Genomic DNA, 26,968 nt, shown 5'->3' with positions numbered 1-26,968 from the left:
TGTTGTTTTTATCTTCCAACCTCTGTTTCCTCACCACTTTCTCCTAACCATTCTTAGTGTTAGATGATGCATCTGACCTCCGTCCATACCTGTGCTCATCTATCTAGATGCTTGTATGGCCCCCATCTACGCAGACTATCAGCATTTATGTGGTGCTTATAATGCAGGGGCAGGCAAACTTTTTGGCCTGAGGGCTGCATCAGGTTTTGAAAATTGTATAGAGAGCTGGTTAGGGGAGGGGGGCATGGTCCTGTTCCCCCCATCTGCCCCCCCATTCCCTGATGGGCCCCCCCGGGACCCCTGCACCATCCAACCACCCTTTCTCCCTGTCTCCTGACTGTCCCCTGCTGCCCCATCCAATCTCCCTTTCCTTCCTGACTGCCCTCCTAGGATCCCTGCCGCCATTCAACACCCCGCCGCCTTTCCCCACCCTCTGACCGTCCTGACCCCATCTACCCCCGACCACCCCCTGACCACCACCCTGAACTCCCCTGCCCTCTATCCAACTCACCCTCCCTGCCCCCTTACTGTGCAGCACGGAGCACTGGGTCGGGCCGGGATCTGCAGCTGTGCTGCCCCGCCACGCTGCCCGGAGTATTGCACCGGCAGTGCAGTGAGCTGAGGCTGCAGGGCAGGGGGAACGGCGGGGGAGGGACTGGGGATGAGTAATCCGGGCAAGGGGCTCAGGGGCTGGGCAGAAGGGTCCTGCAGGCCAGATGTGGCCCGCGGGCCGTACTTTGCCCACCTCTGTTCTAATTTTGTAATATGAGTGGTGCTACCAGTGATACTTGATGAGAGAGCTTTGCCAGAGGCCAGGAGATTGGGGATGGGGGTATAAACCCTATATGGTCTCCTGCGTGCAGGCCCAAAGTCTAAAATGAACTCTGCATTTTACCAATTTTGAAAATGCAAAATGTTTTTTTCCTTTTTTGCAAAGATCAGATTGAAAGATTATTTTATTCTTTTGATACTCATCAGGCTTGATTAATAAATGGATGCTGTCTTTTCAAATCGTAAAACAAAGTCTCAACAATACTGAACATTATATTGCAAGAGTTAGGGACCTCATGTTCTCTTACTGTGGTTGTGCTGATCACATATCTCCCACTAAGGTTAATGTGATTTATTTCTGTGCTCCAAGCATAGATAGTTTAAAGCTGTGCAACATCATGAACTTGCACAGGTTACTTATTCACATTCCCTCACCGTTGTCATAAATTTCCTTTCTGCCAAATTTGCCAATACATAATACTGAGATGATTTTCACATATATTCAGAAAAGTTGTATGATCAGCTCTGGTTCTGCAGAGAGAACAGATCCTCAGGCCTTGGCTACACTGGTGGTGGGATGGAGGGCATGCCTAAATTACAGTGAAAAGCAGACTACATCCAAACAGCAATATGTAGCTACATTCAGCAGTTGAAGGCTCTGGCAGCAGGGAGCTTCTAGCAAGGGTGAAAGTAAGGCGGTACTGGACGGTATGGCGTACTGGTAAAATGTGGCCGTCGGTACAGGCCGCTACCACCTTACTTTAAAGCACTGACACGGCACTGCTTTAAGTACCCTTTAAGAGGCTTTTGCGCTCCCCATCGGTGGCCATGTCTTTTCTTCATTATTTAAAGAATGTTCAACCATGTTGCTGAGGTATAACCATCTTTTTTTAACCTATTTTGGTTTTCTGAGCCCTATACTCTGTTGACCTACAACCTCTTTTGAGCAACTCCACTGGCACAGAAGGTTGCAAACTTGATGATCTGGGGAATTTCCTATGGAAAAGGGATTCCTTGGATGGCATGAAAGCAGTGTACTACCAGCTTGGAGACAGCAGAACTGTAGGATGATTTGGGAATACAGTTAAGATCCCAACTGCATTAGAAAATTGAGCCATTATTAACATAGTTGTGAGTGATCCCCTGATATGCTCATGTTTGTAGTGTTATGAGTTAGTCTACACTGTGATTTGTACAGATCAATCAATATTAAACCTGTCTGCACTGGAGAGGAGATAACCATGTTCCAGGGCAGAAGCCACACTTAGTGGAACAATCCCAAATAAACTCTGCAAAGGATCCTCCCTCTTAGCTCTCTCACCTAGGCTAAGTAACTTGCCCAATTTTGGAATAAATATCAGAGCTGGGCCCATTTAGAAGATTGTGTCTCCCAGTCCTGTGCACTAGACAATGGTCTGATTCTCCTCTGCCTTGCACCTTGAGCAAATGTAAAACACTGCCAGATCAGAGGGGGAGTGTTTTGCACCCATTTAGCATAGATGTAAATGATGGCACAAGGTGCAATGCTGTGGAGAATTAATCTTTGTGTATATCAGCTCTTCAGTTCCAGAAGCTGTTTCAAGCACTGCGCTGATTAGACTAGCCCTTAATGGGTTTAATTGATGGCAGCTTTAATTGACAGTACTGAGAACAGCAGCCAGAGTATAAGAGCTATCTATATTAGAGCTCTCACTACAGCAGCTGACCCAGCATGAATTTTTGTGAAGATGACCTAGTGTAGACAAAATTCTACTGCATGTAAACATTATAAGAAATCTTTTTGAAATGTCCTCATGACTTAGATGCAAAGGTAAATAACTTCAGTGTAAGCTTTCACTGTTGAATTGTGTGTGTTCTATCTATTATATAGAAAGGGAACTGTTCTGTACTGTTTGGAAGTAGGCAGTCGGCTAGGATTTGTCTCTCTAATGCATGGTTCCTCTAAGTTTGTCCACAGAGCTAGGAATGCATTTTGCATGCATAGTACCTCCCAGTTGTCTTTGCTGGTGAACCACCAGGATTGTAGACACCATCCTGTCAGCAAAGGGCAAGGTTTAGATCCTTTCAGGATTAGAGTAGTGCTTCATAGGTGAGTAGTAGGGTTGGGCTGCACAGTCTGGCTGGCTCCACACTGTGGACCATAATAAGGCAAGGATTTTGTCTTCAGTGTTTTATGCACAAGTTTGTATTAGTATCTTTAAGGAAGAAAGCCAGAGCCAGGCAGCATTTGGCCCAAAATTTCCAAGTGAGGTAAAAAGGTGCGCCACTTTATTAGTCATTAGATACATGCTTGTCCAGCTCTTTGAAAATGTAAAACCATCCATGGAAAAATTCCATTTGACCTGTGCAAGTAATTTTTGTAGGGGAAAAGGACAATTCAGGTATTTTATTTATTTATTAGCATGGTAAAAGGCAAGTGACTAATTTCTGTGTCTGGGCTGCTAGTTTTCATGACGACAAATTTTCAAAGCTGCAGAAAGTATTCTATATCTACTTCGCATTTTATTGTTTATTACCCACAGGATTCTCTTTCACCACTGCTAGGTGATAATTGCCAGCTGGCAAAATGGAAAATCTGATTGGTCTCTCAAACCAATCTTACAATATAATATTTGGGTGCCTACTCATGATATTTGAATTCCTAAGAGTGACAATACGGTGAGTCCAGTGCATAGTGCTGGGCATTGTTTCACCTATCCCCAAAACAGAATTCCTTGCTCTCTTTCAGTTTTTCAAATTTGTAAAAGATTATTTGATGTCTGTCTTTTGATTCCTTTTTAGGCCCTATGGAATACTAAAACTTACTTGGAGAAAAAAGTGCGCCATTGTGATGAAACCTAGTAACTTTAGGTCCCTTGGCCACTGTTGTGCTCACAAGCCTTTCTGTAGCATTGTTCCAGAGGACTGACCACCTTTGAAGTCTTTGATTTATAAAAAGATATCATGTTAGCAGGATGGTCTAGCAGTTCTGCCACTAGCCTGGAACTTGGGAGACCCAGGTCCAATTCTCTGCTCTGCTACAAACTCTCTGTGTAACCTTGGGCAAGTCACTTAGTCTTTCCATGCCTCAGTTCCCAATCTGTATAATGGGGATAATAGCACTTCCACCTTGTGTGTTATGAGGATAAATGCATTAAAGATTGTAAAAGATTTTGATATCTAACTATGAAAAGTGCTATGTATTATTAGTGATAACAGAGGTAATTTCCTTTGAGAATGTCCGTATATAAATTTTCCCAGTCACATCAGTCAAATCAAATCATGTCAATCAAATTGATACGGCATTTATTAACTACATACTGAACAAAGAGAAACCTTAATATGTTTATTTTACAAGTCAGGGATCTCCAAACTTTGAGACGAGGCCCATATTAGATTTTTGAAGGGGCTTCATGGGCCGAAGCGACTGTGAAAGAAATGAAATATATGCAAAATTGTTTTAAAAAACACTACTACTCTATTGTCAGTGTTGCATTAAATTCTAAATCAGGTATAAAAGTTAATCGATGCAGGTACTATAAGTTGGCTCCCCTTTTTGGGTCTGCTCTGCCTGTTCCCTTCTCCTTGTGCCTGCTCTGTTGAAGAAAATGACAAAGGATTGAAAGTTTGGCTGTACTTTGGTAAGAGAAGCTCCAGGTTCCCATTGTTGGTTGGGACTGTTTTGGTTCGATTAGTGCTGTAGTTAAAATGTAACCATTATGAAATTGTTCATTTCCATCTTCTTTACTCCATTTATTAGAGAAGTAATTAAGCATCTGGCTTGTATTTTTACTCTTAGGCAGGGGTCCGTGCCTGCTCGGCTGCAGCAGCAACTCTCCCCTAAGTTGGCTCTCCTTTTGGGGGGACACTGACTCCCAGGAGCATTTGCCCCTCTGCACAGCTCAGCTGAGCTACCCCCCCACCCCATTCGCGTGAGCTGCTGCCAGCGGCCCTTCCCCCTGCCTGCTCTGGGTTCCTACTCAGCTCTTTGATTCTCCCCTGTTGGGTGGAGGGCCAGACAAATGCAAGCCCCAGCTGGATCCGGCCCCCGGGCCATAGTTTGGAGACCCCTGCTCTAAGTGTATCTTAATTTCATTTTAAAGACTAAATTCAGGGGGTTAATTTATTCATTATTTGTACACAATTTTGATCAACTGTGTGTGGTGCAATATACTAATGCAGCTTGACAATGTCTAAGGGGGAATGGATGGACTTGTCAAAATGATGCCAGTATTCACCAGTGTCATGTAATAAGGATGTGTTTTGTACAAAGTATGCCTTGTCAGGTATCATTCGAAATGTCTTGATCTGCTAGACAATATCTTGTTGGATTGTATGTGCTATCTCCGTATGTGAAGTTAAAAAGCTGTGTTTGTGTTACTGAAACATGTTGTGAGGTTGAAAGCACCCACGAGCAGCCTTTCAGGTACAACAGTAAAAAGGCCAAACAATGTTAATGGCTTATTGAGGAAATGCACACAAGGATTACTCCAGGAACTGTGTACAATAGAAACCTCCCAGAGATAGCACTGTACCATAGCAAGTGCTTGACCCAGTGAAGGACAATAATTCACACTGTGTGGAGTCAAGCACAGGAATTTATTATGCACAGCACTGGTGGAGAGTCACTTTGCTTATTAGGCTCAGAGACACTGCAGAACAATTAATTACAATAGATTATATATGGTGCTCATTTGGCAGAGAGAAGCAACGTGGATGGGTTCTCCCAAGCTCCTGGAGAGGTTCTAGCAGCAAGACAAGATAAGCACAATAAGCCAATGGTCTAAAATCACATAGTGGTTCCATCCATGACCCCAAATTAACATATTGTTGACACACAGGTAGTTACCCCCAAACATTGTCTATTAAAGTATACAGGTTAAAGCATAATTTTAGGGTCCAGGGGAATGAGGTAGCAGCTCTCTCGGTTGACCAACAGGTACATTCCTAGAGATTTAAAGCAAAAAAGGTAGTAATTAGTATTTAACAATGACAATTGTTTAGAGTTTTACCTGTGGGCTAGGATTGGCATACATCTGTGAGGGGAGGGTGCCAAACTCATGTCAATCATATTATGCCTCTCCCTACTCTGTCTGGGATCTGAGGGGTATTGTACCCAGATAGATATTGTACCTATCTCCTCCCTGCATTAGGGAGTTAACTTTGAGGCCTTTCTCAGCGCTTCGTGTGTCTATAACTCATGATAAGGACACCCAATTGCATTTGGAGTTAAGCTGACTCCGCTCACTGACTTTGAACACACAAAGTTGTCTGTTTACCCCAGCTTTCTCTTAGCCATGTATTGTTCTTTGTTAGCTAGCCCTCATCCGGGCTTATATGAAAAGTTCTTATCAGAAACTGTAGTTAAGATCCTACATCCACAGCAAATGGATTTTGGCCCTTCACCCAGCTCACAGCAAAAGAACTTTCCAGCAAGTGGGAAAAAGATATAAAAGGGGGAAAATGAGATAATGAAGGAACCTCACTCTCCCTACAACACACCTGAAAACACCTGAGGAACAAGGGCTGAACTGTGGGAAGGAATTTCTAGCCTGTGTATGAAAACCTGGAATACTCAAGGCAGCTTGTGCCTTAAGAATCTGCCAGCCTGTTTATCACTCAGGGTGAGAATTTGCTAATTCATATCCTACCTATCTAGTGTGTTAAGCTCAGTTTGTGGTTTTGTTTATTTATTAGGTAATCGGCAAACGGATCAAAGCAATCACTTAAAATCTATCCTTTTGTAGTTAATAAACTTATTTTATGTTTTAATCTATACCAGTGAGCTTTGATTGGAGTGCTTGGGAAAAATCTCTACTTGGTTATCACAAGTGTGCATTGCTCTCTTTACATTGAGGGAGAGGCAGACTGGGTATTATACTGGCCAGATTTGACTAGGGCAGGACAGTACTGCTCTGGGTTCCTCACCTAGGAAGCAGGATGTGTCCCTACCTAGGTGAATGCTGGTGAAATTGTAAGCTTGGAGGGCTTTGCAACTTGTTACAGTAGCACAGTATGAGAGGGAGTCCATGCTAGTGGGTCAGAAGGCTCAGTGGCACCCCAGTTCCAGGTAGCACCCCGGGGGGAACCCGTCACAATGCCCCTAGGTGCAGCATAGTGCAATATGGTACTGTATATACATTTTGAAGGAGTGCAGTGGCAGGATGGAGAACTGTGAACTGTGGCCAATGGGAGCTGCAGGGGCGGTGCCTGCAGGCACGGCAGTGCGTGGAGCCCCCCCCCCCCCAGTCCCAGGGTCTGCAGGGATGTGACAGCTGCTTCCAGGAGTGGTGCAGGGCCAGGGCAGGCAGAGAGCCTATCTGAGCCCTGCTGTGCTGCCACCGGGGAGCTGCCCCAGGTAAGGGCCTCCTGGCCGGATCCTGTGCCCCGCGTGCCCTGCATCCCCTACCAACCCCCTCCCTGAGCCCTCTCCAGCACCCAAACTCCCTCCCAGAGCCTGCACCCCTCACCCGCCCCCGCACCCAACCCCCTGCCTGAGCACCCTCCAGCACCCAAACTCCCTCCCAGAGCCTGCACCCCTCACCCGCCCCTGCACCCAACCCCCTGCCTGAGCACCCTCCAGCACACAAACTCCCTCCCAGAGCTTGCACCTTGCACCCCCTCCTGCACCCCCGCCCCAGGCTCAGCCTGGAGCCTCCTCCCGCACTCTAACGCCCTCGGCCCCCGCCCAGTGCCTGCACCCAACCTCCCTGCCCTAGCCTGGTGAAAGACAGTGAGGGAGGGTGGAGGAAGCGAGCGACAGAGGGAGGGGGCACGGAGTGAGCGGGGCAGGGCCTGGGAGAAGGGGCGGGACAGAGGCAGGGCAAGGGCGTTTGGGGTTGTGTGATTAGAGCGTTGGCAACCCTGTCCCTTACACTTCCTTCGGCTCCCCTTTGCCGGATGGCCAGTGCCTATGTCAATCACAGCTTTTATCCCGCCCCCGCCCCACTCCTGTAGAAGCAACGGGGAGCGGGATTCAGTCGGTGGGTTAGGTTGCGCTGAGACTTCTGAGTGCACATGCGCACGAGGGAGGCCCGGGGGCCCGAGCCCGCCTATCACGTGACCGCGCCGGCCGGCCTTCGGGCGGCATGGTCTCGTGCGGCGCGTGCGCAGTGGGGGCGGGCGCTGAAATTCAAAATCCGAAGAGCGGTTTGGGGTGGTGGTTTAGCCACTCCCGGAGCCGCGCGGGAAGGGACGGAGCGGGGGGCCGCCGGCCGCAGCAATGGACCCCTTCACCGAGGTGAGCCGCCGGCCCCCTCCCCCGCAGCGAGCAAACGACCGGGGTTGGAACGGCCCCCGTGGGAGGGCCGATGGGATGTCGGACCCCGGGCGCGGGGAGGGTGGGTAACGCTCCGGGCGGGCGCTGCTGTACGCGAGCTCGGCGTGAATCGATTCGGACCCTTCTTCCCCGCCCGCAGCCCAAACCGTTGCTCTTTCAACACGCTCCTGCGCTGCGCGGTGCCCCCTTGAGAGGCGGCCTTGGCAGTGGCTGGGGGGCGGCCGGCCGGTGGAGGCGAGGACCCCCCCGCCCCGCCGCCGCCGCCGCCGCTCCAGCAGCAAAGCTGGCAGAGGGCAGCGAGGTGCCCGCCCGGCTGCTGAAGCTGTCATTTCGTGCACCGCGGGCTGCCTGATGCTTCGCGTTGTCCAGCCTGTGAAACGTGGCTGTCTCCCGTCCGGCGTGTGCGCTGGGCGTCTGGCTTGTAGCGCTGGAGAGACTAGAGCGCTGGCTCTCAAACTGCTGTACGGGTGACTCCCTGTCGCAGAGCAAGCCTCTGAGTGCAACCCTCCCCTCCCCCCCCTTATAAACTAAAAACGCTTTAAAATATATTTAACACCATTATAAATGGTGGAGGCAAAGCGGGGTTAGGGGCAGAGGCTGACAGCTCGCGGCCCGCCCTGTAATAACCACATGACCCCCCCCCAGGGGTCCCAACCCCAGGTTTGAGAACCACTGGACTAGAGGCTGTTGGGCAGGGCACTCCCACTTAGCGCGTCTAGCAGCTGTAGCCACCCTTGCGGAGTTTCTCCCTTTCTTGAGCAGCAGCCGTGTTAGTCTGTATTCGCAAAAAAAGAAAAGGAGGACTTGTGGCACCTTAGAGACTAACACATTTATTAGAGCAGAAGCTTTCGTGAGTTACAGGTCACTTCATTTCCACCAAATGCATCCGATCAAGTGAGCTGTAGCTCACGAAAGCTTCTGCTCTAATAAATGTGTTAGTCTCTAAGGTGCCACAAGTCCTTCTTTTCTTTTTCCCTTTCTTGACTTTATCATATGGTCAAGGCGGCTGCTGCGTCTAGGATGGTTGTTAGAAGTGGCAGTGCTTAGGTGATGTGTGGTTTCTACATACAAAATGTGAAGTCAAGGTGAACTGAGTGAGGCTGAACAGAGTGAGTCTGTATAGTGGTTTCAGAGTAGCAGCCGTGTTAGTCTGTATTCGCAAAAAGAAAAGGAAGACTTGTGGCACCTTAGAGACTAACAAATTTATTTGAGCATCAGCTTTCGTGAGCTACAGCTCACTTTGTCGGATGCATTCTAGATTCTTGGGTCCAGATCAGAAGTGAGCTGTAGCTCACGAAAGCTTATGCTCAAGTAAATTTGTTAATCTCTAAGGTGCCACAAGTACTCCTTTTCTTTTTGTATGGTGGTTGCAACTGATCTAAACATGCTACTTGCAGAAAATAAAACATCTGAAGAATTGTCCTAACTCCAAAGAGATGACACTAAGGTACTAATGTGGAGTTGACTTGTGTGGCTTGTTAATATGTTGTACTGGACACTAATAGCCTTAAGAAGTCTAATTTACCCTTTTTTAACCCAAAACATTTGACTCTCATCAATTAGTGTATATAGATTCAAAATGAATGGAGATGATCAGATTTTCTGCTGTGATAAAATTTTAAAATCTCAACTGAGACTGGTCTAAACAGTTTGTGCACTGATGTAACTGAAGTTTAAAAACGAATTCTATACTGATTTTAGTTAAGTTATCGCAACCTCCCCCCACATACACTCTCTTAAACTGGTTGAAGAGTATCTGAATGTTTTACTGTGATTTAATTTAAATGATTGAAGAGAGCATGCACAAAGAGGTAGCACTCATTTCATTAAATTGGAGCACAAACTGTAGCTTTGCCCTTAGTTTATGTTAAAACTGAGTCCATCTAGTCTCTATCTTTGTAATGTTTGTTATATATAAACAACTTAATGTTGCTTCCTTAATTGGTAGTGGGTGACCTGATGAGACTTGTATTAAATTCCTTTTCAAATCTAATCTACTGAACTGAATTTAAAATTGTTTTGCATGCTGGGAAGTATTCCAATATGCACACAACCTTCTTGTACGTAACTGAATTTTGAGACGCTGGAGCTGTTAGGTTGTTCCTTAGAGTAAACTTTTATTCAAATATTTCACAATGCTAACGGATACCTCTCTCCAGTGCTTCAAGAGAGAAGCGTCCTTCAAGTAACAACTTTTTGGAGGAACTGATTCCATTATTCCTGGAAAGAAGTATGATATGCTAATATTGGTCAGCCTTCAATCCTAACACAACTGTCCTTGAACTAAAATTAAATACTAAGCACCATCTGATTAATATTTTAGATACATGAGTTGTATAATGTATCTCTTGATAAGCCTTAGGCTATGCTTACACTGTGTACCTTACAGCAGCATAGGTACGCAGTGTAGCTGAACTTCGTCAGCAGGTGACAACTCTCCTGCTGACACAATAAAACCACCCCCAATGAGGTGCAGTAGCTTTGTTGGCGGGAAAGTGTCTCCTGTCTACAAATTGGTGTTCACACTGGCGCTTTTCATCAATAAAACTTTTATTGGCTGGGGTGTGAGGGTTTTTTTTTTTTTTAATTTTTCTTCCCTTCAGGCTCCTGATCGACAAAAGGTTTACCGACGAAAGTGCAGTGTAGACATGGCCTTAGATACAAAAACTAATGCAGATTTTGACTTCTGAATGTCAGCTAACAATTTATCACTGTGTCTCGTCTACACTACAGACTTATATCGATGTAACTACATCAGTTAGGGGTGTGAAAAATCCACACCCCTGAGCGACACGGTTATGCCAACCTAACCCCCTGTGTATATAGTGCTGTGTTGGCAGGAGAGCTGCTTCTACCACCTCTCTCCCATCAGCTTAGTGTCTTCATAAAAGTGCTACAGAGGCGCGGTTATGCTTATGCAGTGTTCTAAGGCCTGGTCTACACTGCAAGGGGAGGGGGTCGATCTAAGTTACACAACTTCAGCTATGTGAATAACTGAGTCGACGTACTTAGATCTACTCACTGCGGTGAGTCGACTGCTGCCGCTCCCCCGTCAACTCTGCCTGTGCCTCTCGCGGCAGTGGAGTACAGGAGTTGTTGGGAGGGCGCTCGGATCGATTTATCATGTCTAGACTAGACGCGATAAATCGACCCCTGCTGGATCGATCACTGCCCGCTGATTCGGCAGGTAGTACAGACATACCCTTAGTGTAGACATGCTGTCAAGGTTCCTTCCCCACTCTGAACTCTAGGGTACAGATGTGGGGACCTGCATGAAAGACCCCCTAAGCTTATTCTTACCAGCTTAAGTTAAACACTGCCCACCACCAGAGTGTTATACAAAGAACAGGGGAAGTGCCCACTTGGAAACATCTCTCTTCCCCCCCCCCACACTCAAAATATCCCCCCAAGCACTACACCCCCTTTCCTGGGGAAGGCTTGATAAAAATCCTCACCAATTTGCATAGGTGAACACAGACCCAAAACCTTGGATCTTAAGAACAATGAAAAGCAATCAGGTTCTTAAAGGAAGAATTTTAATTAAAGAAAAAGTAAAAGAATCACCTCTGTAAAATCAGGATGGTAAATACATTACAGGGTAATCGTATTCAAAACATAGAGAATCCCTCTAGGCAAAACCTTAAGTTACAAAAAGATACAAAAACAGGAATATACATTCCATTCAGCACAACTTATTTTATCAGCCATTTAAACAAAACAGAATCTAATGCAATCTAGTTAGATATGCTTACTAACTTTTTACATGAGTTCTGACTTGCATTCCTGCTCTGGTTCCGGCAAAAGCATCACACAGACAGATGTCCCCGTCTTTTGTCCCCGTCCCCCCCGCTTTGAAAGTATCTTGTCTCCTCATTGGTCATTTTGGTCAGGTGCCAGCGAGGTTATCTTAGCTTCTTAACCCTTTACAGGTAAAAGGGTTTTTCCTCTGGCCAGGAGGTATTTAAAGGTGTTTACCCTTCCCTTTATATTTGACACATGCCCTTAACAATGTTTGGCTATGTAGGGGAGAAGTGGGATAACTTGGAACCAAACACTTGTATGAACCTTTAAGATATGATGATGGATCATGCGTGCACTGTTACATTTAGTTTATTATATATTTAGGAAGTATGTTTTTATGGCAAGTACTAAAAACTGTGAACATTCTAATTAAACTTCTAGCCCTTGGCAAAACCCTTACACAACATGGTAAAACTCTTCCCTCCCCCTACCCCCCCCCTCAAAAAAAAAAAAAAAAGCCAGTGGGCTTCAAAACTAATTCTAACCGTCTCTTCAAAGTGTGGCTTATTCATCAATGTGTAAGAGCAGAATTGAGTTATGACTATTACTTGGAAAACTTGAGCATGCTGCAAACCAGTAAAAGTTTGAGCTCAACAATGGAGCTGCGCATTCTTGTTAAATGACATCCTAGCAACAGCAACTGAAATTTAGCTCAAGCTGGGCTAACGGAACAGAATGGAATGTAGATGTGTATTTGAATAACTCTGAGTGTTCCACCTTACACATGCTATTTAACTATTCCTTTGCTGCATATTTATTACTTAGTCTCTGCATCTGAAAACTTTCTCTCACATGCATTGTTCCCTGTGCATTTCACGTATTTTGTGGGGGAAGTTGGGTAGACCAAGGGAACAGGGTGGAGTCCAAAATTGACATGCAATTTGTCAGTATAGGTGCTCCTGGCTTCATGTAGTTTCCCAGAGTCCTCCTTTGTTAGCTACAGAAATTTAGAGTCAGTATTTTGCTTTTACACAGAACTGCTGAGATTGACATTCCATTAGTCATACAACAAGAACATAAGAATGGCCATACTGGATCAGACCAGTGGTCCATATAGCCCATATTCTGTCTTCTGACATTGGCCAGTGGTAGATGCTTCAAAGGGAATGAACAGAAAACAGGGCAATTATCAAGTGCTCCATCCCCTCTCACCCAGTCTGGCTGTTAGAGGCTTGGGGACACCCTGAGCATGGGATTGCCTCCCTGACCATCTTGGCTAATAGTCATCGATGGACATATCCTCCATGAACTTAACTAATTCTTCTTTTGACCCCAATTTTACTTTTGGCCTTCACAACATGCCCTGGCAACGAGTTCCAGGTTGACTACCAGTGGATAAAAATCCATGATTTAAAAAAAAAAAAAAAAGCATCTTTTTTTTTTTAAACTCGGGTTTTTAATTTAAATAGGATTTGTTTTTGATAAAATGCTTTTTTGAGGGAAACTGTCTAAAGATAGTTTTAATTGATATATTATAGCTCAAAGATATCTCATCATGCAATAGGGATTATAAATTCTAATTCTATAATATAAGACAATATATTCATGTAACGTCTAAGAAAAGTTTTGTAAATGAGTTCCAATAGTTCACGGATTAAGGATCCAATTTTATGGGGCCCCAGAGGCTTCTACATAGATTATTGAGGTTAATTTTTCTATCTACCCAATGGAACACAGTGCTGAGTCTAGAAGATACCACCAGAGATGCTTAGTTTTGCAGTTCTCAAACTGTGGATTTGTGTCTCCAGAGATAACAGGCTTGTTAACAGCAAAAATGTTTTAAAATAAATAAATTAAATAATATATAGAGGTGAGAAATAACAGACCTCACCCTATTGTCCCTCTGCAAATTTGTGTACACAGAGTCAATCCCTTAACTCTCTCTCTAAAAGTATAAAGTTTCAAAAAGTTCAATGAATAGAAGATTGTTGTGCGTGGAATAGATCTGGACAAGGAGAAGAAGTCTGGAGATAAATGTGAGAAGGGAGGGACAGGCAGTAGAAACAAAAGTGAAACTGTTTGAGCAGCATATTCCAGAAGTCTTGAGGTCTTTGAGTGTAGCCTTCATTGGTTTGAGATCTACCATACCATTCTCTCACTAGAAGGGAAAACCTACAATGGCAGCAGGCCGTAAAAGATACCCAGTTTGGGTCTCATCTATCTCTGAGTCGTGAAGAGTATGTATTAAAGTTATAACAACCAACAAGAATGCACTTTTATATAGAAATCCATGATTAAATTGAGTCTTCCTGACTAGTGATTTAAATCATGATTTAAATCAAATACACCCTGTTGAATATGCATTGAGTGAAGAAGTACTCTATTTTTTTTTAAACCTGTTGCTTATTAATTTCACTGGGTATGAACCTGGTTCTTGTAGTAAATGAAGGGGTAAATAACACTTCCTTATTCACTTTCTCCGCATTATTAATGATTTTTTTATGAACCTCTATCATATCCCTTCCCCACCCTTAATTGTCTTTTTTCCAGGCTGAAAAATCCCAGTCTTTTTAATCTCTCCTCAGATGAAAGATGTTCCATACAACTAATCACTTTTGTTGTTGAGTTGGGGCAATCAGAACTGTACACAGTATTCAAAGTGTGGGCATATCATGCATTTATATAATGTCATTATGATATTTTCTGTCTTATTGATCTCTTTCCTAATAGTTCCTAACATTCTGTTTTTTTGACTGCCACTGCATATTGAGCAGATGAAACTTTGTCTAAGAATCTGAAGTCTTTTAGACAGTTAGTCTTAAATTTATATTTGACTGCCATGTATCGGGGAGGATAATGGGTTACAACAGCTCACAGAATTTAACTACTTTGTGCCATCACCACAACACAGTGCTAAATGCTGACTTTTCAAAGTGAATTAGAACTTTCATAACAGAACTTTTTATGTGTCAAGGTGCTTAGTTTAGCTCAAATGGGTTTGTCACACACACAAATTGATTAAATCAAGCAGTACTATATTCTTTAAGCAATATCTAATACAAATACTTTAATTTTAAATAATACTTGAAGATGGAGTAACTCCAAATATCACTTGTTACAACTTCTAAACTTTCAGTGAAGTGATTTATAAGTAATGAAGTAGGTCAGTACACCCAAAATGGAATGTGAACTGTAACAATCAGATCAGTTGATCAGAAGAGAGATCCCATATATTTCGGGACGTAACTGATATATCTTTGTTTTAAATCTTTCCTGTTTTAAATGGAATACTTTTGTCAGTATAAAGACAAATATTGTGGTTTTTGGTTTTTTCTGTCTAGACGTGGTAGTGCAGATCTTTTTAATGGCATCCTCTGCATCCATGACCTCTTCAAAATGTTCTTCTTTCATCTCTCTAATCCCTACATCCCTTTGGCCATGCTCACTTCAGAACCTGTTAATGGTGCACCTCAGTCAGCTAGAAGGGTTGCTGTAGAGCAGAGGTCGGCAGCCTTTCAGAAGTGGTGTGCCGAGTCTTCATTTATTCACTCTAATTTAATGTTTCGTGTGCCAGTAATACATTTTAATGTTTTTAGAAGGTCTCTTTCTATAAGTCTATAATATATAACTAAACTATTGTTGTATGTAAAATAAGGTTTTTAAAATGTTTAAGAAGCTTCCTTTAAAATTACATTAAAATGCAAAGCCCCCCAGACCGGTGGCCAGGAGCCGGGCAGTGTGAGTGCCACTGAAAATCAGCTTGCATGCCACAGGTTGCCTACCCCTGCGGTAGAGAACGCACATCTGCAATACAGCTGGCATGTACACCAATTTTAGCAACTTTGTTTAAAAAGCAAACAAACTAGTAACCAAATACTTGGCTGTTTTTAGCAATGCTACTGTCACATGGCAGTTTAGAAGTCAATTGTCACTACTTCACTGTTAGTCACTGTCACTACTTATGAATTTCTTTATTTAGAAGGATAGTGTAATTAGTAAGCTTTCAACATCTGATATAAATGGTCCCTTCTGACCTTAGTATCTGTGAATCTATGTACAGTCTTTTGTTTCCATAGTGGGAATTTTTTGCATAGGACAGCGGTCCCCAAACTTTTCAGCGTCGTGCCCCACATGCCCCTGTCCATGTCTCTTCCACGCACCTGTCCGTGGATCCTGGGGAGGGGTGGAGATACCACGGACAGGAGTAAAGGGGCTGGGGTCATAGCTGGGGGTGGGTCTGTGGCCGGAAATGGAGCTGCGGCCAGGGGTTGAGGCTGGGGGCAGTGTTGGGAGCTGTGGCTGTGGCCAGAGCAGAGCTGGGAGCGTAGTGGGGTTGAGTGGTGCGTTCTCCACACTCTCCGTGGGGTTGAGTGGTGCGTTCTCCACACTCTCCGTGGGGCCCCACCACGCTCCCTGAACATTCCTCTGTACCCCTCTGGCGGGCACACCTGACAGTTTGGGGACCTCTGGCGTACAACGTTAGAAACATGTAACTGAGAATTTACTGTAAAAATTCAGGGTTTCAGTAATTTATACTTTATTAGTAACATGCATTTCCACTAGAATATTGACGTATGTAACTGTCTGTGCCTTTCTAAATATTTTAGAAACTTCTTGAACGAACCCGTGCCAGGCGAGAGAACTTGCAGAAGAAAATGGCTGAGCGACCCACAGCAGGAATGAGGCCCACGATGCAGACAAAGAGAACTAGAGAACCTTTGTCAGAAACTAGTAACCAGTCACCTTTGCCCGGTGAAGAAGGTATCTTGCATAGGCGTAGTACAGAATAAGAAACCTCTTGAAAAATCATATGGATCACTGTTTCCATGTGAAAATTCCCCCTTTCTTTCTTTCTTTCTTTCTTTCTTTCGACACATACTACTTTTGACTAAAAAAATATTACTTTTTAGCACCAAAGTTTAACCCTCTTCTTTCTAAACTCAGCGTAAGGGATGCTATTGCCTGCCTTTTTAATTAGGTCCAAAATGTGACTAGCCTCTAAACTGGTGGCAAATGTCTTGCAGATGACTAAGTAACTTTAAATTAGTGCCCACTTAATAGTTTAAATGCATCACCACTATGAAAGTCACTTGCCTTAGTAATAGTGAAACACATTGGGGAATGCAGAGTTTAAAGGGACAATCAAGTTTTGATGATGGACATAAAGACTGGGCAACTATTCTCTTCTCCCCCCCCCCCCATTTTTTAAATGAACTCTTACATAAGACATAGTGGGAGGACTTAAAAATTAATAAGTTGTTTCAGAAAGATGGAGTATGTTCAGTACTTTTAATTGCAGGCTGTGAAGATTATGGCTGATAACTGACTGGTTCAAATACTTTTAACTTTTACAGTGAAACCTAGTACAAAGCCATCCCCATCAAAAAGGCTGTGTTCTGACGGAATGGAGGTTCCTGTTTCTAGCGCCGAGAATAGACAGCCAGTTAATTCAACTTCCATGAAACCCCTTCCTCCTGAGATGACTGCACAGCCACAAGCGAGGGCACAGCCACAAGCAACTGCAAATAACAGGGCTCTCTCAGTTCAGCCTGTTCCACTGCTTGTTGAGAAGGAAGAACAGAACTTGAAATCTGAAGTACCTGTAGCCCTTACAGTCAAAACACGTATGCAGAAACTGGCACAACAGCGACGTTGCTGGGATGATAATGGTATGTCCCATTTCATAGAATTTAAAAATTAAAACATTTGTCGTGACAGTGATGTAAGCAAGCACTAGAAAAAAAATGTTCTCAGTGAATATTCCTGACACAGGATTTCTTTAAATTCTTCTATATTTTTTTGTAACGTGAATACTGTAGGAAAAGAAATGGGTGCCCAAAAAAATTAGAAGTCATTGAGAATACACCTTCTGTACATTCTCTAATAAACCCCGTCTGATTTTTACATCATTGTTAAAATTGGTGTAATCAGGTTTTAGACATTTAACATTTCTTGGGTTCTAGTGAAATAATCTGCCATTGTCTTTGTAAAATAACCTAACTCGTTAACAATTGTAATTGTGTTGCTTAGGAACTCTGTTTTTACAAAAGGTTGACTTTTTCTAGTCTTGTGTTTCAAAAAGTGTGTGTAGCTCTTAACTACCTGTCTTAATTTTCAGATTCATCTGAAATTTCTCCCCTATCTCCCCTCCTATTAAAAGAACAGGCCGTTTCCCCACCCAAACAGCCATCTCTCACAAGTGATACCCCAGTGGGGAGAAAAGGCCGTTTAGCTAACCTTGCTGCTACAATTGGTTCCTGGGAAAATGATCTAAGTCATCCATCTGCAAAGCAAAACAATACACAAGAACAGCCTGGCACTACTTGTTTATCCAAATTGTCCACTACAAGTGAAGCATCTGCTCGAATCAATAGTGGCAGTGTAAAGCAGGAAGCTGCATCCTGTTCTCAAAGGGCTGTTGAGGAATCTGTAAATAAACCAGCAACCTCTAAGATATCGGTGAGTGATCAAATTTAACAACTAACCTGATGTCATTTTTGTGGGATGGATGTTAACCCTTACATGTCTAATCTGAATGTTAGTGACAAATGATCATGACCGTTTTAAAATGAGTAGCCTTAATTACTTGTTGCTTATTTTTTCAATCTTAATACCATTGATCATCTGACACTTAAAAGGTATCGTAAGCTTCTTCTCTTTTCATTGCAAAAATTAAGATGGGCCATATGAGCAAGGGAGGGGAGCAGTGGCTTCCAAATGTATGTGAATTGCACTTCTTTTTAGTCACCAATGGGGATTTGTAAGAGTGGCACACTCCTTGAGTAAATTTGACAGGCAGGAATTATGAGGGTCTGGCTTTTAGAAATCAATTGTTCATGTGGTTAATCACGACTCTCAATTGTAAATGTAAACATCTTTATAAATTGCAACTCAGACATCTGAAAGTAGTAGCATCTGTTAAGAAAATTATCTCATTCATGAACTTGCAGTGTTCCACTGAACTTAGAATTAAGGATAGATGAATATTAAAGAATATGTGCAACAGATGGCAAATTATGGAATCAAATATTGAAAAACTGATATATTTGATCTAAATGCTTTAAAGGCATCATCTAACTTGTTCTGCCTTTTCTATTGGGAAATAAGAGTGTTCAGATTTCAAACAGTGCTATGTGCAAAATTTCTTCATCTAGCCTTTTCTGGGTGAGTGAAGAATGTGTGGTCTTCCCATTTAACTAAGATCATATCCATATGTATACTTCTTTTCCTCTTTAGGGACCAAGTTACTTAGGAAAAGCCTGTAGAGTAACCAATCCCAATCCTAAGGAACCTGAGGTACCACAACTATTAAAAAAGCCGTGCAGTCCCCAAAAAACAGAGGAACTTAAGCCAACGGTAAAACCAATCTTATCCCAGCCAGTTCAGTCCAAAGAAGAGCCAATCAAAAGAACACATGTGCAACCTGAACATAAGGATAAGCCTACGACACCAGGTAAGTGACTGTTTGTTTGTTTGTTTTTTTTTAAAACAATGAGTGATATAGCTGATTTTTAACCATTACCTTCGGTTTTAAATTTAACTTATTGTAACAGTTTCCAACAAACTACACTAATCTTTTTTTCCTGCAGTCCAAAACTACGTTCCAGCTAATGCTGGTCTATACCATGTAATGGTTAGCTGTTCATATTCTGAATTATGGCTTAGAATTTCTTGTAACTTTCTACTAATAGAATTCTAATCAAGCATCCTAGTAGTAGTTTTAAGACAACTTCCATAAATATAGCTTCCATATTCTTATCTTTTTCTGAACATAGTTTTGTTAGTTCTCACTAGAACCATTTTAAATTGTGAGCTAACTTCTTTGTAGATAAATAATATTTCAATCCTTTTAAAACCAGGTTTCAAAATTTTGGTGTTTTTTGAACCCTTTCTGTGGTCTGCTGAAGGAATGCTCTCACAGGCCTTTAGCAGTTGCCACTCTCGGTAGGGATCAACGTCCCTTTCCCTTCTGACCAGGGGTTTAGGCTTACAGAACCTTTGACCGTTGGGATCATAATGAATTGAATCAGTTCAAGTTGGCCTTTTATTCCCCAGGTTCTTTCTTTGTCTCCTGGCAAAGCCTGTCCTTAACCAGTATATCCAAACCACCCCAATGGATGGTACTTTTCTGGAGCTATTAATAGTCCCAGTCACTGCAAGAATTACCCCACACTGTCTCTAGTTCTTGGAGGAGCTGCAGTAACCCTCCATTATGGAGTAGAAGATAATCCCTGGCCTGCAACTATACATATTAACTTTATGGCAGTTATACAATACTCTCCAAAGACACTGCATGTGGTTGTGATACGTCACACTAGCCGACTTGGTATATTTAAAGTGATTTGCAAATTATTAAATCCTATAGGTTCTTGCTGCATATGGACCAAAGAGGTGTTCGGTTGATATCTTGCACGGGAGTTACAGCATGAAACTTTCATCCATTCCTCAGTTTAATTATACACTAAAGATGTGTATAATGTCTGGATTTTTATGAGAGCTCTTCTAGTGACTCTTAATGATGTGACACTAGAAGATCTGGGAAGACTACTTGAAAGTAATCAAACGGTCTCAGCTACCTAGCTGATCAGCTTTATAAAGAACTGAGCTGGACTGGCAAACTCAGCTTCTTCTTTTTCTTTTTTTAAAGATAGCTCTGCAGTTTTGCTTCACTAAGTTTCTCTTTCCAAGACTCACTTAGAGTAGAAGACAAATCTATGCTATTATACCCAACGATGCTATTTTAAAGTAAGGTAAATGCCAAACCGCTTCTCCACCTTGTATTTCTCAGCCATGTTGTACAGACTTGTGAGTGAGATCTGGTTCTGGAGAGAGTAGGTGAAGAAGCAAACCATTTTAACTATCAGTTGATGGACCTATGTTTGCATTGAGAGACATCCCACACTCTCTAAATTTTTGATTTGCACTGCTGTAATGTCCGTTAGTCTTCTGTTTGGAGCCAGAGCAACAATTACATGCTGAGCATGTTCAAAAGATAGTGGAGTAAGATATGCAAAACACTGAAGGCTTTACAAGAAAGCAACTAATGTGTCTGGTCTAAAAATTGTTAAAAGTATATGACTCTTACAAAGTTAAAACCTTTGTTTTTGTAGGGGGATCAGGAATCAAACCCTTTCTGGAACGTTTTGGAGATCGCTTTCAAGAGCATAGCACTCAAAGTCCTGCTACAAGTACTACTGGATACAGAACACCCATTGTTACCCCAAACACAAAGACAATCCAGGAAAGACTTTTCAAACAGAATGAAACATCCTCCACTGCCAGTCTAGCACAACAGCTCAAGCAGGTATGGTTTGCTAAATTTTAATAGCTTGCTTATAATCTTCAGGCATGTTTCTTAATGCTCTAAAACTGCCTAGGGATTATAAATGGTTTTTGTTGTTGTTTTTTAACATATAGATACAGCCTACAGTATGTTCTTGTATAACATATATTTCTCTTATGCTTAGGAACGTGAAAAAGAACTTGCTTGTATTCGTGGTCGGTTTGACAAGGGCAGTCTGTGGAGTGCTGAGAGAGGTGAAAATTCAAAAAGCAAACATCCAGAAACTAAAATGGTAATATATGTCGGAGTGTATTTTTGACGTGCCCATCTATAAATTGTCAGGGAACCCAGAACACATGGATAAGCATGTAAATGTACAATAATCTATATTTATTTTTTTGCTTGCTACAAAATCTTGACTTTTTAAAAATACTTGAAAGGAACAACTTATAGAGTATGTACTCTTGAGTATATTTATATCTGCCAATATTTTAAAGGAGAATTTCACTTACTATTAGAATTTCAGTAATAAATATCTCAACAGTATGTTTGCCTCACCTTCAAGGTGCTATTTTGCAATGTTAAAAATTTGCCATTCTGGATATATAGTATTTTTTTAAAATAAAATACTTCTCTCCATGGAATCTGACTTGCTGGGTCATTGCATCTGAGTAGGAGCCTCATAGCTGTAACTTTTATTTTCTAGTCTTTGAAAATAAGACTATTTTTTATAAAATTTGTTTTGAGTGAGTAATAAGGTTGTGCCTCAAATGTTCAAATATCAACTAGTTCATTTAGTTTTACAAGCCACAAGTTACAGTACTATCTGAGACTGACTTTAGTGTAATTTTTTTCTTATTCAGGAAAGCCAAGCTCAAGCTAATTCAAAACAGCTCGCTAGTTCAGATGCTACTTCGCTTGTAGCAGCAGAAAAGACCACAGCATCTGAGATGTCAGAAAAATCTCTCCCCTCAGAATCTTCAGGTGAGAACAATCCTCCTTGAGTTGATATGATTGATATTGGTGTAAAGAGTTTTGTATTCATACTTTGTTATGAATGTTTGGGACTCACAGCACTGGCTACAACTGGGCATAGTGTATAGGCATACCACTTTCCCGTGTGCTGCCAGTGCATCTTGACCCTGTCCCGTAACATCATTGCACTTCCAGTCCTAGGCGTCTTTAACAGACTGTCAACCAGATAATGGCATTTATGATATAGGCAGATGTGAACTAAAATCACAAAAACTGACCTTAAAATATTAATCTGACTTGTGTATGTAGGAAGTGGAGACAGTATATGTGAGTGCTGTAACTACCCATACTGGAATAATAAAATTGGGGAACAACCCAATTGAGTGTAAGACTTCCTTCCTGACTTCTGAGAAGCATCCCTTTTCCTTCAATGTGATAGGCATCATGAAGCAGCCAAGTGTCTATTACTGTAGGGGGGGAGGAGTAGCAACAGTGGGCTCCCTGAATCCATAGGATCTGGGAGGCTTATAGGACACTCCGCCAAATACTTAACAGTCAGGGAATGAAAACCTAGGTGCTCTGCCCCACAGAGGAAAAAGGGACAGATTCCCCCTTAACACCCTTGTGTGCAGAGATGCTAGGCTGGCTCTGCATGTCCAAACACAGCTGTTGAGGGCCAGGTGATCTTCTGCCCCAGTTTTTTTTGTAGTGGGGTGGCTCCTTTGCCGTCCTTCGGAGCAGAGTGGCAGTCTGTCAGTATTGTTCCCATCCAATCGTCTCTCCATTCAGGGAGTGGGGGAAAGTCTTCCCCAGTGTTCCATGATCAAAATATTTCAGATTAAAATTTAAAAACAAAACAAAAAAAACTTATAGTACTATTTTGAGGATTATTCTTTTCTTCCTCTTGTAAGTTTATGGACTTTTTAAGAATTAGAAATCGGACATAGTGAATAGTTCTGATCATACCTGCAGAAATTTTACCTTACTCCTTTTTTTTTAAACTTCCCAGACACTTCAAAACGTGAAGAGACTGAAAAACTCAGTCCTCTGAAAACCACATTGCTAAAGAATCCACTAAAAGTAGTATCTGTCTCAAAGCTTGAGCAACTTACAGAGAAAGAGAATGGTTTGTAACACTTCATTAGCTAATCCTAAATGAGCTTGTTCACTATTGTTTTGTCCAACAAAACATCAATTTCCTGCAAATTAAGTGGGCTTCTAGTTCCGCAAGTGTCTTTTGCAATCAAAGCATATATTTGAGATCAAATTCATATGAACATTACCGGGTTTCTTTAATTATTTTATTGTAATTGGAAAATAGAAATATATTGTGATATTTAGACTTCAAAGGGACACAAGAAGGCTGGTGTGTGAACTTATTGCAATAAAAAAATAACTGGGTCCTACAGTGATGAAACACTCATTTAATTTTAAGACCTCAATTCAAAGTTGGGATTTGTTCGCTAAGTGCATCTTTAACTGATTTCAAGTGCCCCATGAAGTTATAGAAATAAGCCAGCACAGAACCACTTGGAAAATATTATTGCATCTTCTATTTAATTACTTCCTCCTCTATTTAAAAAAAAAAAAAGATCAGTGCTCTAAATGTACTACAGGATATGCTCATAAGTAATCTTGGGATCTCTGACTTTTCAGATGCAGTATGTGAAATTGAGATGAGTGTGAATGATGAAATGAATAGCTCAAAGGTAATAAATGACATCTTTGATGAAGTTCTTCAAGAGGATGGACCAGACATAGAAAAACTAAAAAAAGAAATGAGTATGAACTTGGAAGCTGAGAGTGATGATGAGCAGGAAGAGTCACTGAATATTTCATCAATGTCTCTGCTAACTCCGTTAGCAGAGTCTGTTGGTGTTGTAAGTCCAGAGGTAAGAACAGATATATTAAATACAGGGATCTACAATTTGACTGTACACCAATAATGTTATTTCACAAATGTTTGTATTATGTATTGTGGTCCCTGAACAAATATGAATAAAATGTGAGACTTTTTTTCTATTAAATCAGTGAAATACTTACATTCTGGTCCTCCACATTCTCGCCAAAATCCCTCCAATTTAAGCCACTGTGCCTAAACATTTGTTAAAATAGCATGCAATCCTGTTTAACCTCTCTTTTCATAAGAGAAGCATCATATGCTTTGGGCAGTACGACTATCCCCTATCCATGACCTAATCACTGATGTAGAATTTTTATTTCACCAGGTTTGCTTCCTAGTTTTAACACTCCCAAAGCAGCTCTGTGAGATCTCTTCGAAACAAACAGCATCAGCTTGAAAGTTTAACTCAGTACCTGCTATTCACTGCTGATAGTGTGAAGGCAAGGGGAAAATAGTAGTTATCCTCATCTTTCCCTCTTTTTATTTTAGCATACTTCATCCATGATAAACGGCTCTGTGGCTTGAAAGAGGTGCACACCAGCTTCTTTATTTTTCCTGTGACTGTCAGTTAGAAAGAACTGCAGTTTCCCCTGGTATTTGCCCTTCTGTGGTGGTGTGTGGTTGCAGGAAGGAGGGTCAACTAAATCACTCTGGCAACATTGTAGCAACTGTGTGCAACCCCTCCCCAGTTTAACAGCTGTTTTATTTATGAAGTGGCTGCATTTCAGTAATATAAAGCTTTCCTTTCACTTCTTAACTTTCATTTCTTCATAACAATCAACTTTCTAGAAATGGAACAGCTGAAAGATTATTCATGTTACTACTTGTTTTCTAAAGAAATCGTAGGGCTTTGCAGGTCAGAGGTGGTGGGGACAAAACTATATGTAATCTACTTTTTCCCATCTGCATTTCAGACTGAACCCTGGACTTCCTCAAACTTTCATCTAGTGAAATCACTGTGTAGTGGTGGAAGAATCATAATAAACATTTTGGCAAATCTTCCTGCTTTGTGCTTCTGGGGTTATAGCTTACAAGATAGTTGCAGCTTGGTGTTTGCTTACATAACAAAAATGCTAAAGAAAGATTAAACTCTTTTTTATATAGGGTTTAAAAGTACAACTAGAAAAGGAACATTTTGACTCACTGCTTCCAAGAAGTTATTGTTAAATCACATTACTAGTCAAATACTTGCCTTTCCTTGGAGATGATGTTTTTATCTTGAAATCTTTACTTAGCCAGAACTCCCATTAATGTCAATGGGAACACTGGCTACATAAGGATTGTTGACTCTCGTTCTTGGCCATCAGTCAGAATCTAGTAAATTTGTTTCTGCTCCTAGATACAGTGCTGTCTCTTAAAATAAAATATAACAGAACTAATTATGCAATAAGATACTTCATCATCTTCCCTTAAGATATTTTAAGGGTTTGTGTTTCCTGCTAGTGGATCTCAACTTAATGTCAAGCTGACAGCATCGTGTTCTTAAAGACTAACTACGTTAAAGTTTCAACCCACCTGTCAAAGTACCTAAAGGGAAGGCAAGGAACAATCAATCAAACTGTCATTCTATATCCTAAGAGTATTTGCAAAGTAAAATATAAATAGTTCTTCTGACTTTTTTATGGAAAAGTAAATATAGGCAAGGGGTTGCTTACTCAAAGGGAATGTCTGGGAAGAGTAAATAAGGGTGGAGAGAGAGGTAAAGGTGGTGGGAGCAGAATAAGCCACATTTAACTGGCCAGTTATTTATGATGCATACCTCCTTCTCCCCCCATTCCCCCCTTCCAGGTTTTTGTTTCCCCTAATAGATCAGTTGCTGAAAGCAGCAGTATAAGTGACGAAAGTCCAAAGTCTGGTAAATTCCAAAAGATGCGCGTCCCTAGAGCAGAATCTGGAGACAGTATTGGCTCCTTGTCAGAAGATCACAACCTTCTATATAGGTAACAAATTTTCAGAGGCTTTGGCTTAAACATGCAAATCAAGTCACTATGGAAATATTTGGCTTTATTAAACTGGGTACCTCCTGGAGAGGGGAAAGACAGGCTTGAAAAAGCTTTAATCTTTTGGCCCCCAACAACAGATTATTTCAGTGATGTAGCTGTGACAGGTCTTCAAGAATTTCTCTCTCACTTTCATTGAGTTTAAGGCTAATAGTGTAGGCCATTAAATTCACCCAGATACATCTGTTAAGCCTCTAGTTAGACCAAAACATTTCAGTCCTCAGGGAAATTAAACTGTGTGCCAAAGGTAGAGAACGGGGGAAAACCAGATGCCACCAATGCCAGGCTGCAATGCCAGTGAACTGATAAGGTGAAATGCCCGGATGATCCCAGTTGGCAATTAAGCCTTCATCAAAGGCTTCTTATCTACATTTTTTTTTTTTAAAGTCATCTTTATATTGCTACAACCTTAATCTGGACAGGAGGTCGCAATAAAATTGCTCCCATCTAAATGTGTTGACTTGGGCATTTTTCAGAGTGTGTGGGCTAAAGCATCAATGCTTTAATGTTAAAAGCTCTGCTGGACTCTAAAATGTTAAATGTGTCTAACACTTGATTTCTTTTAAAAAGCATTGATGCTTATCGATCTCAAAGATTTAAAGAAACAGATCGTCCTTCAATAAAGCAAGTGATTGTTCGCAAAGAAAATGTTGCTTCAAAACTAGAAGTAAAAAGGAATGGAACTTCTGATCAAGTTAATATTAAACAGAAAATGCAGGTATGTATAACTTTAAAAAAAACAAAAAAAACGTAGTTTCCCACTTACTGCTTTCTTGTGAGGTTTTTTGTTTTTGTTCTGTATGTGCCACAAACAATAAATGTTGCATAGACTGGCAAAATTAAGGTATTTTGTCCAAATTTAGGACTCTTGTATTAAAGACAGGACAAATGTAGCATCATTTGATACATGCGAAGTACTTTTGATTCTGTATAAATTTTAATGGAGGCTGTTGTGTGAGGCCATTACCTGTAGGCCAATAGTCTGGAGCAGGAGTGGGCAAACTTTTTGGCCCGAGGGCCACATCGGGGTTCCGAAA

The 26,968-nt window shown here is 41.8% G+C and overlaps 2 protein-coding genes across 6 annotated transcripts in view; one reads left to right on the top strand and one right to left on the bottom strand.

The window, feature by feature from the left end:
* Positions 1-5,332: 5,332 nt before the first annotated feature.
* AOAH (acyloxyacyl hydrolase) overlaps positions 5,333-26,968 on the bottom strand; it is a 183,239-nt gene continuing 161,603 nt past the window's right edge. Inside the window, exon 22 of the mRNA XM_043508742.1 lies at positions 5,333-5,697. Coding sequence (XP_043364677.1) covers positions 5,596-5,697 — 102 coding nt within the window. The 3' untranslated portion in view covers positions 5,333-5,595. The remainder of the gene's footprint in view (positions 5,698-26,968) is intronic.
* ANLN (anillin actin binding protein) overlaps positions 7,624-26,968 on the top strand; it is a 44,767-nt gene continuing 25,422 nt past the window's right edge. For 2 of the 5 annotated variants that reach the window (XM_038390702.2, XM_038390700.2), the window contains exons 1-11: positions 7,713-7,990; positions 16,378-16,531; positions 17,125-17,439; positions 17,889-18,229; positions 19,007-19,223; positions 20,881-21,074; positions 21,238-21,345; positions 21,917-22,037; positions 23,685-23,920; positions 25,720-25,871; positions 26,502-26,649. In XM_038390702.2, coding sequence (XP_038246630.1) covers positions 7,973-7,990; positions 16,378-16,531; positions 17,125-17,439; positions 17,889-18,229; positions 19,007-19,223; positions 20,881-21,074; positions 21,238-21,345; positions 21,917-22,037; positions 23,685-23,920; positions 25,720-25,871; positions 26,502-26,649 — 2,004 coding nt within the window. In that variant the 5' untranslated portion in view covers positions 7,713-7,972. Of the gene's footprint in view, positions 7,991-16,377; positions 16,532-17,124; positions 17,440-17,888; positions 18,230-19,006; positions 19,224-20,880; positions 21,075-21,237; positions 21,346-21,916; positions 22,038-23,037; positions 23,155-23,684; positions 23,921-25,719; positions 25,872-26,501; positions 26,650-26,968 lie in introns of all 5 variants that reach the window. The other 3 variants (XM_038390696.2, XM_043508741.1, XM_038390695.2) reach the window with 3 other exon arrangements.

This window comes from Dermochelys coriacea, chromosome 2, assembly GCF_009764565.3.
Source record: "Dermochelys coriacea isolate rDerCor1 chromosome 2, rDerCor1.pri.v4, whole genome shotgun sequence".
In the NCBI taxonomy this organism is placed as follows: Eukaryota; Metazoa; Chordata; order Testudines; family Dermochelyidae; genus Dermochelys; species Dermochelys coriacea.
Note: the sequence above shows the minus strand (reverse complement) of the source record. Positions and strands in the feature narration are given on the sequence as shown.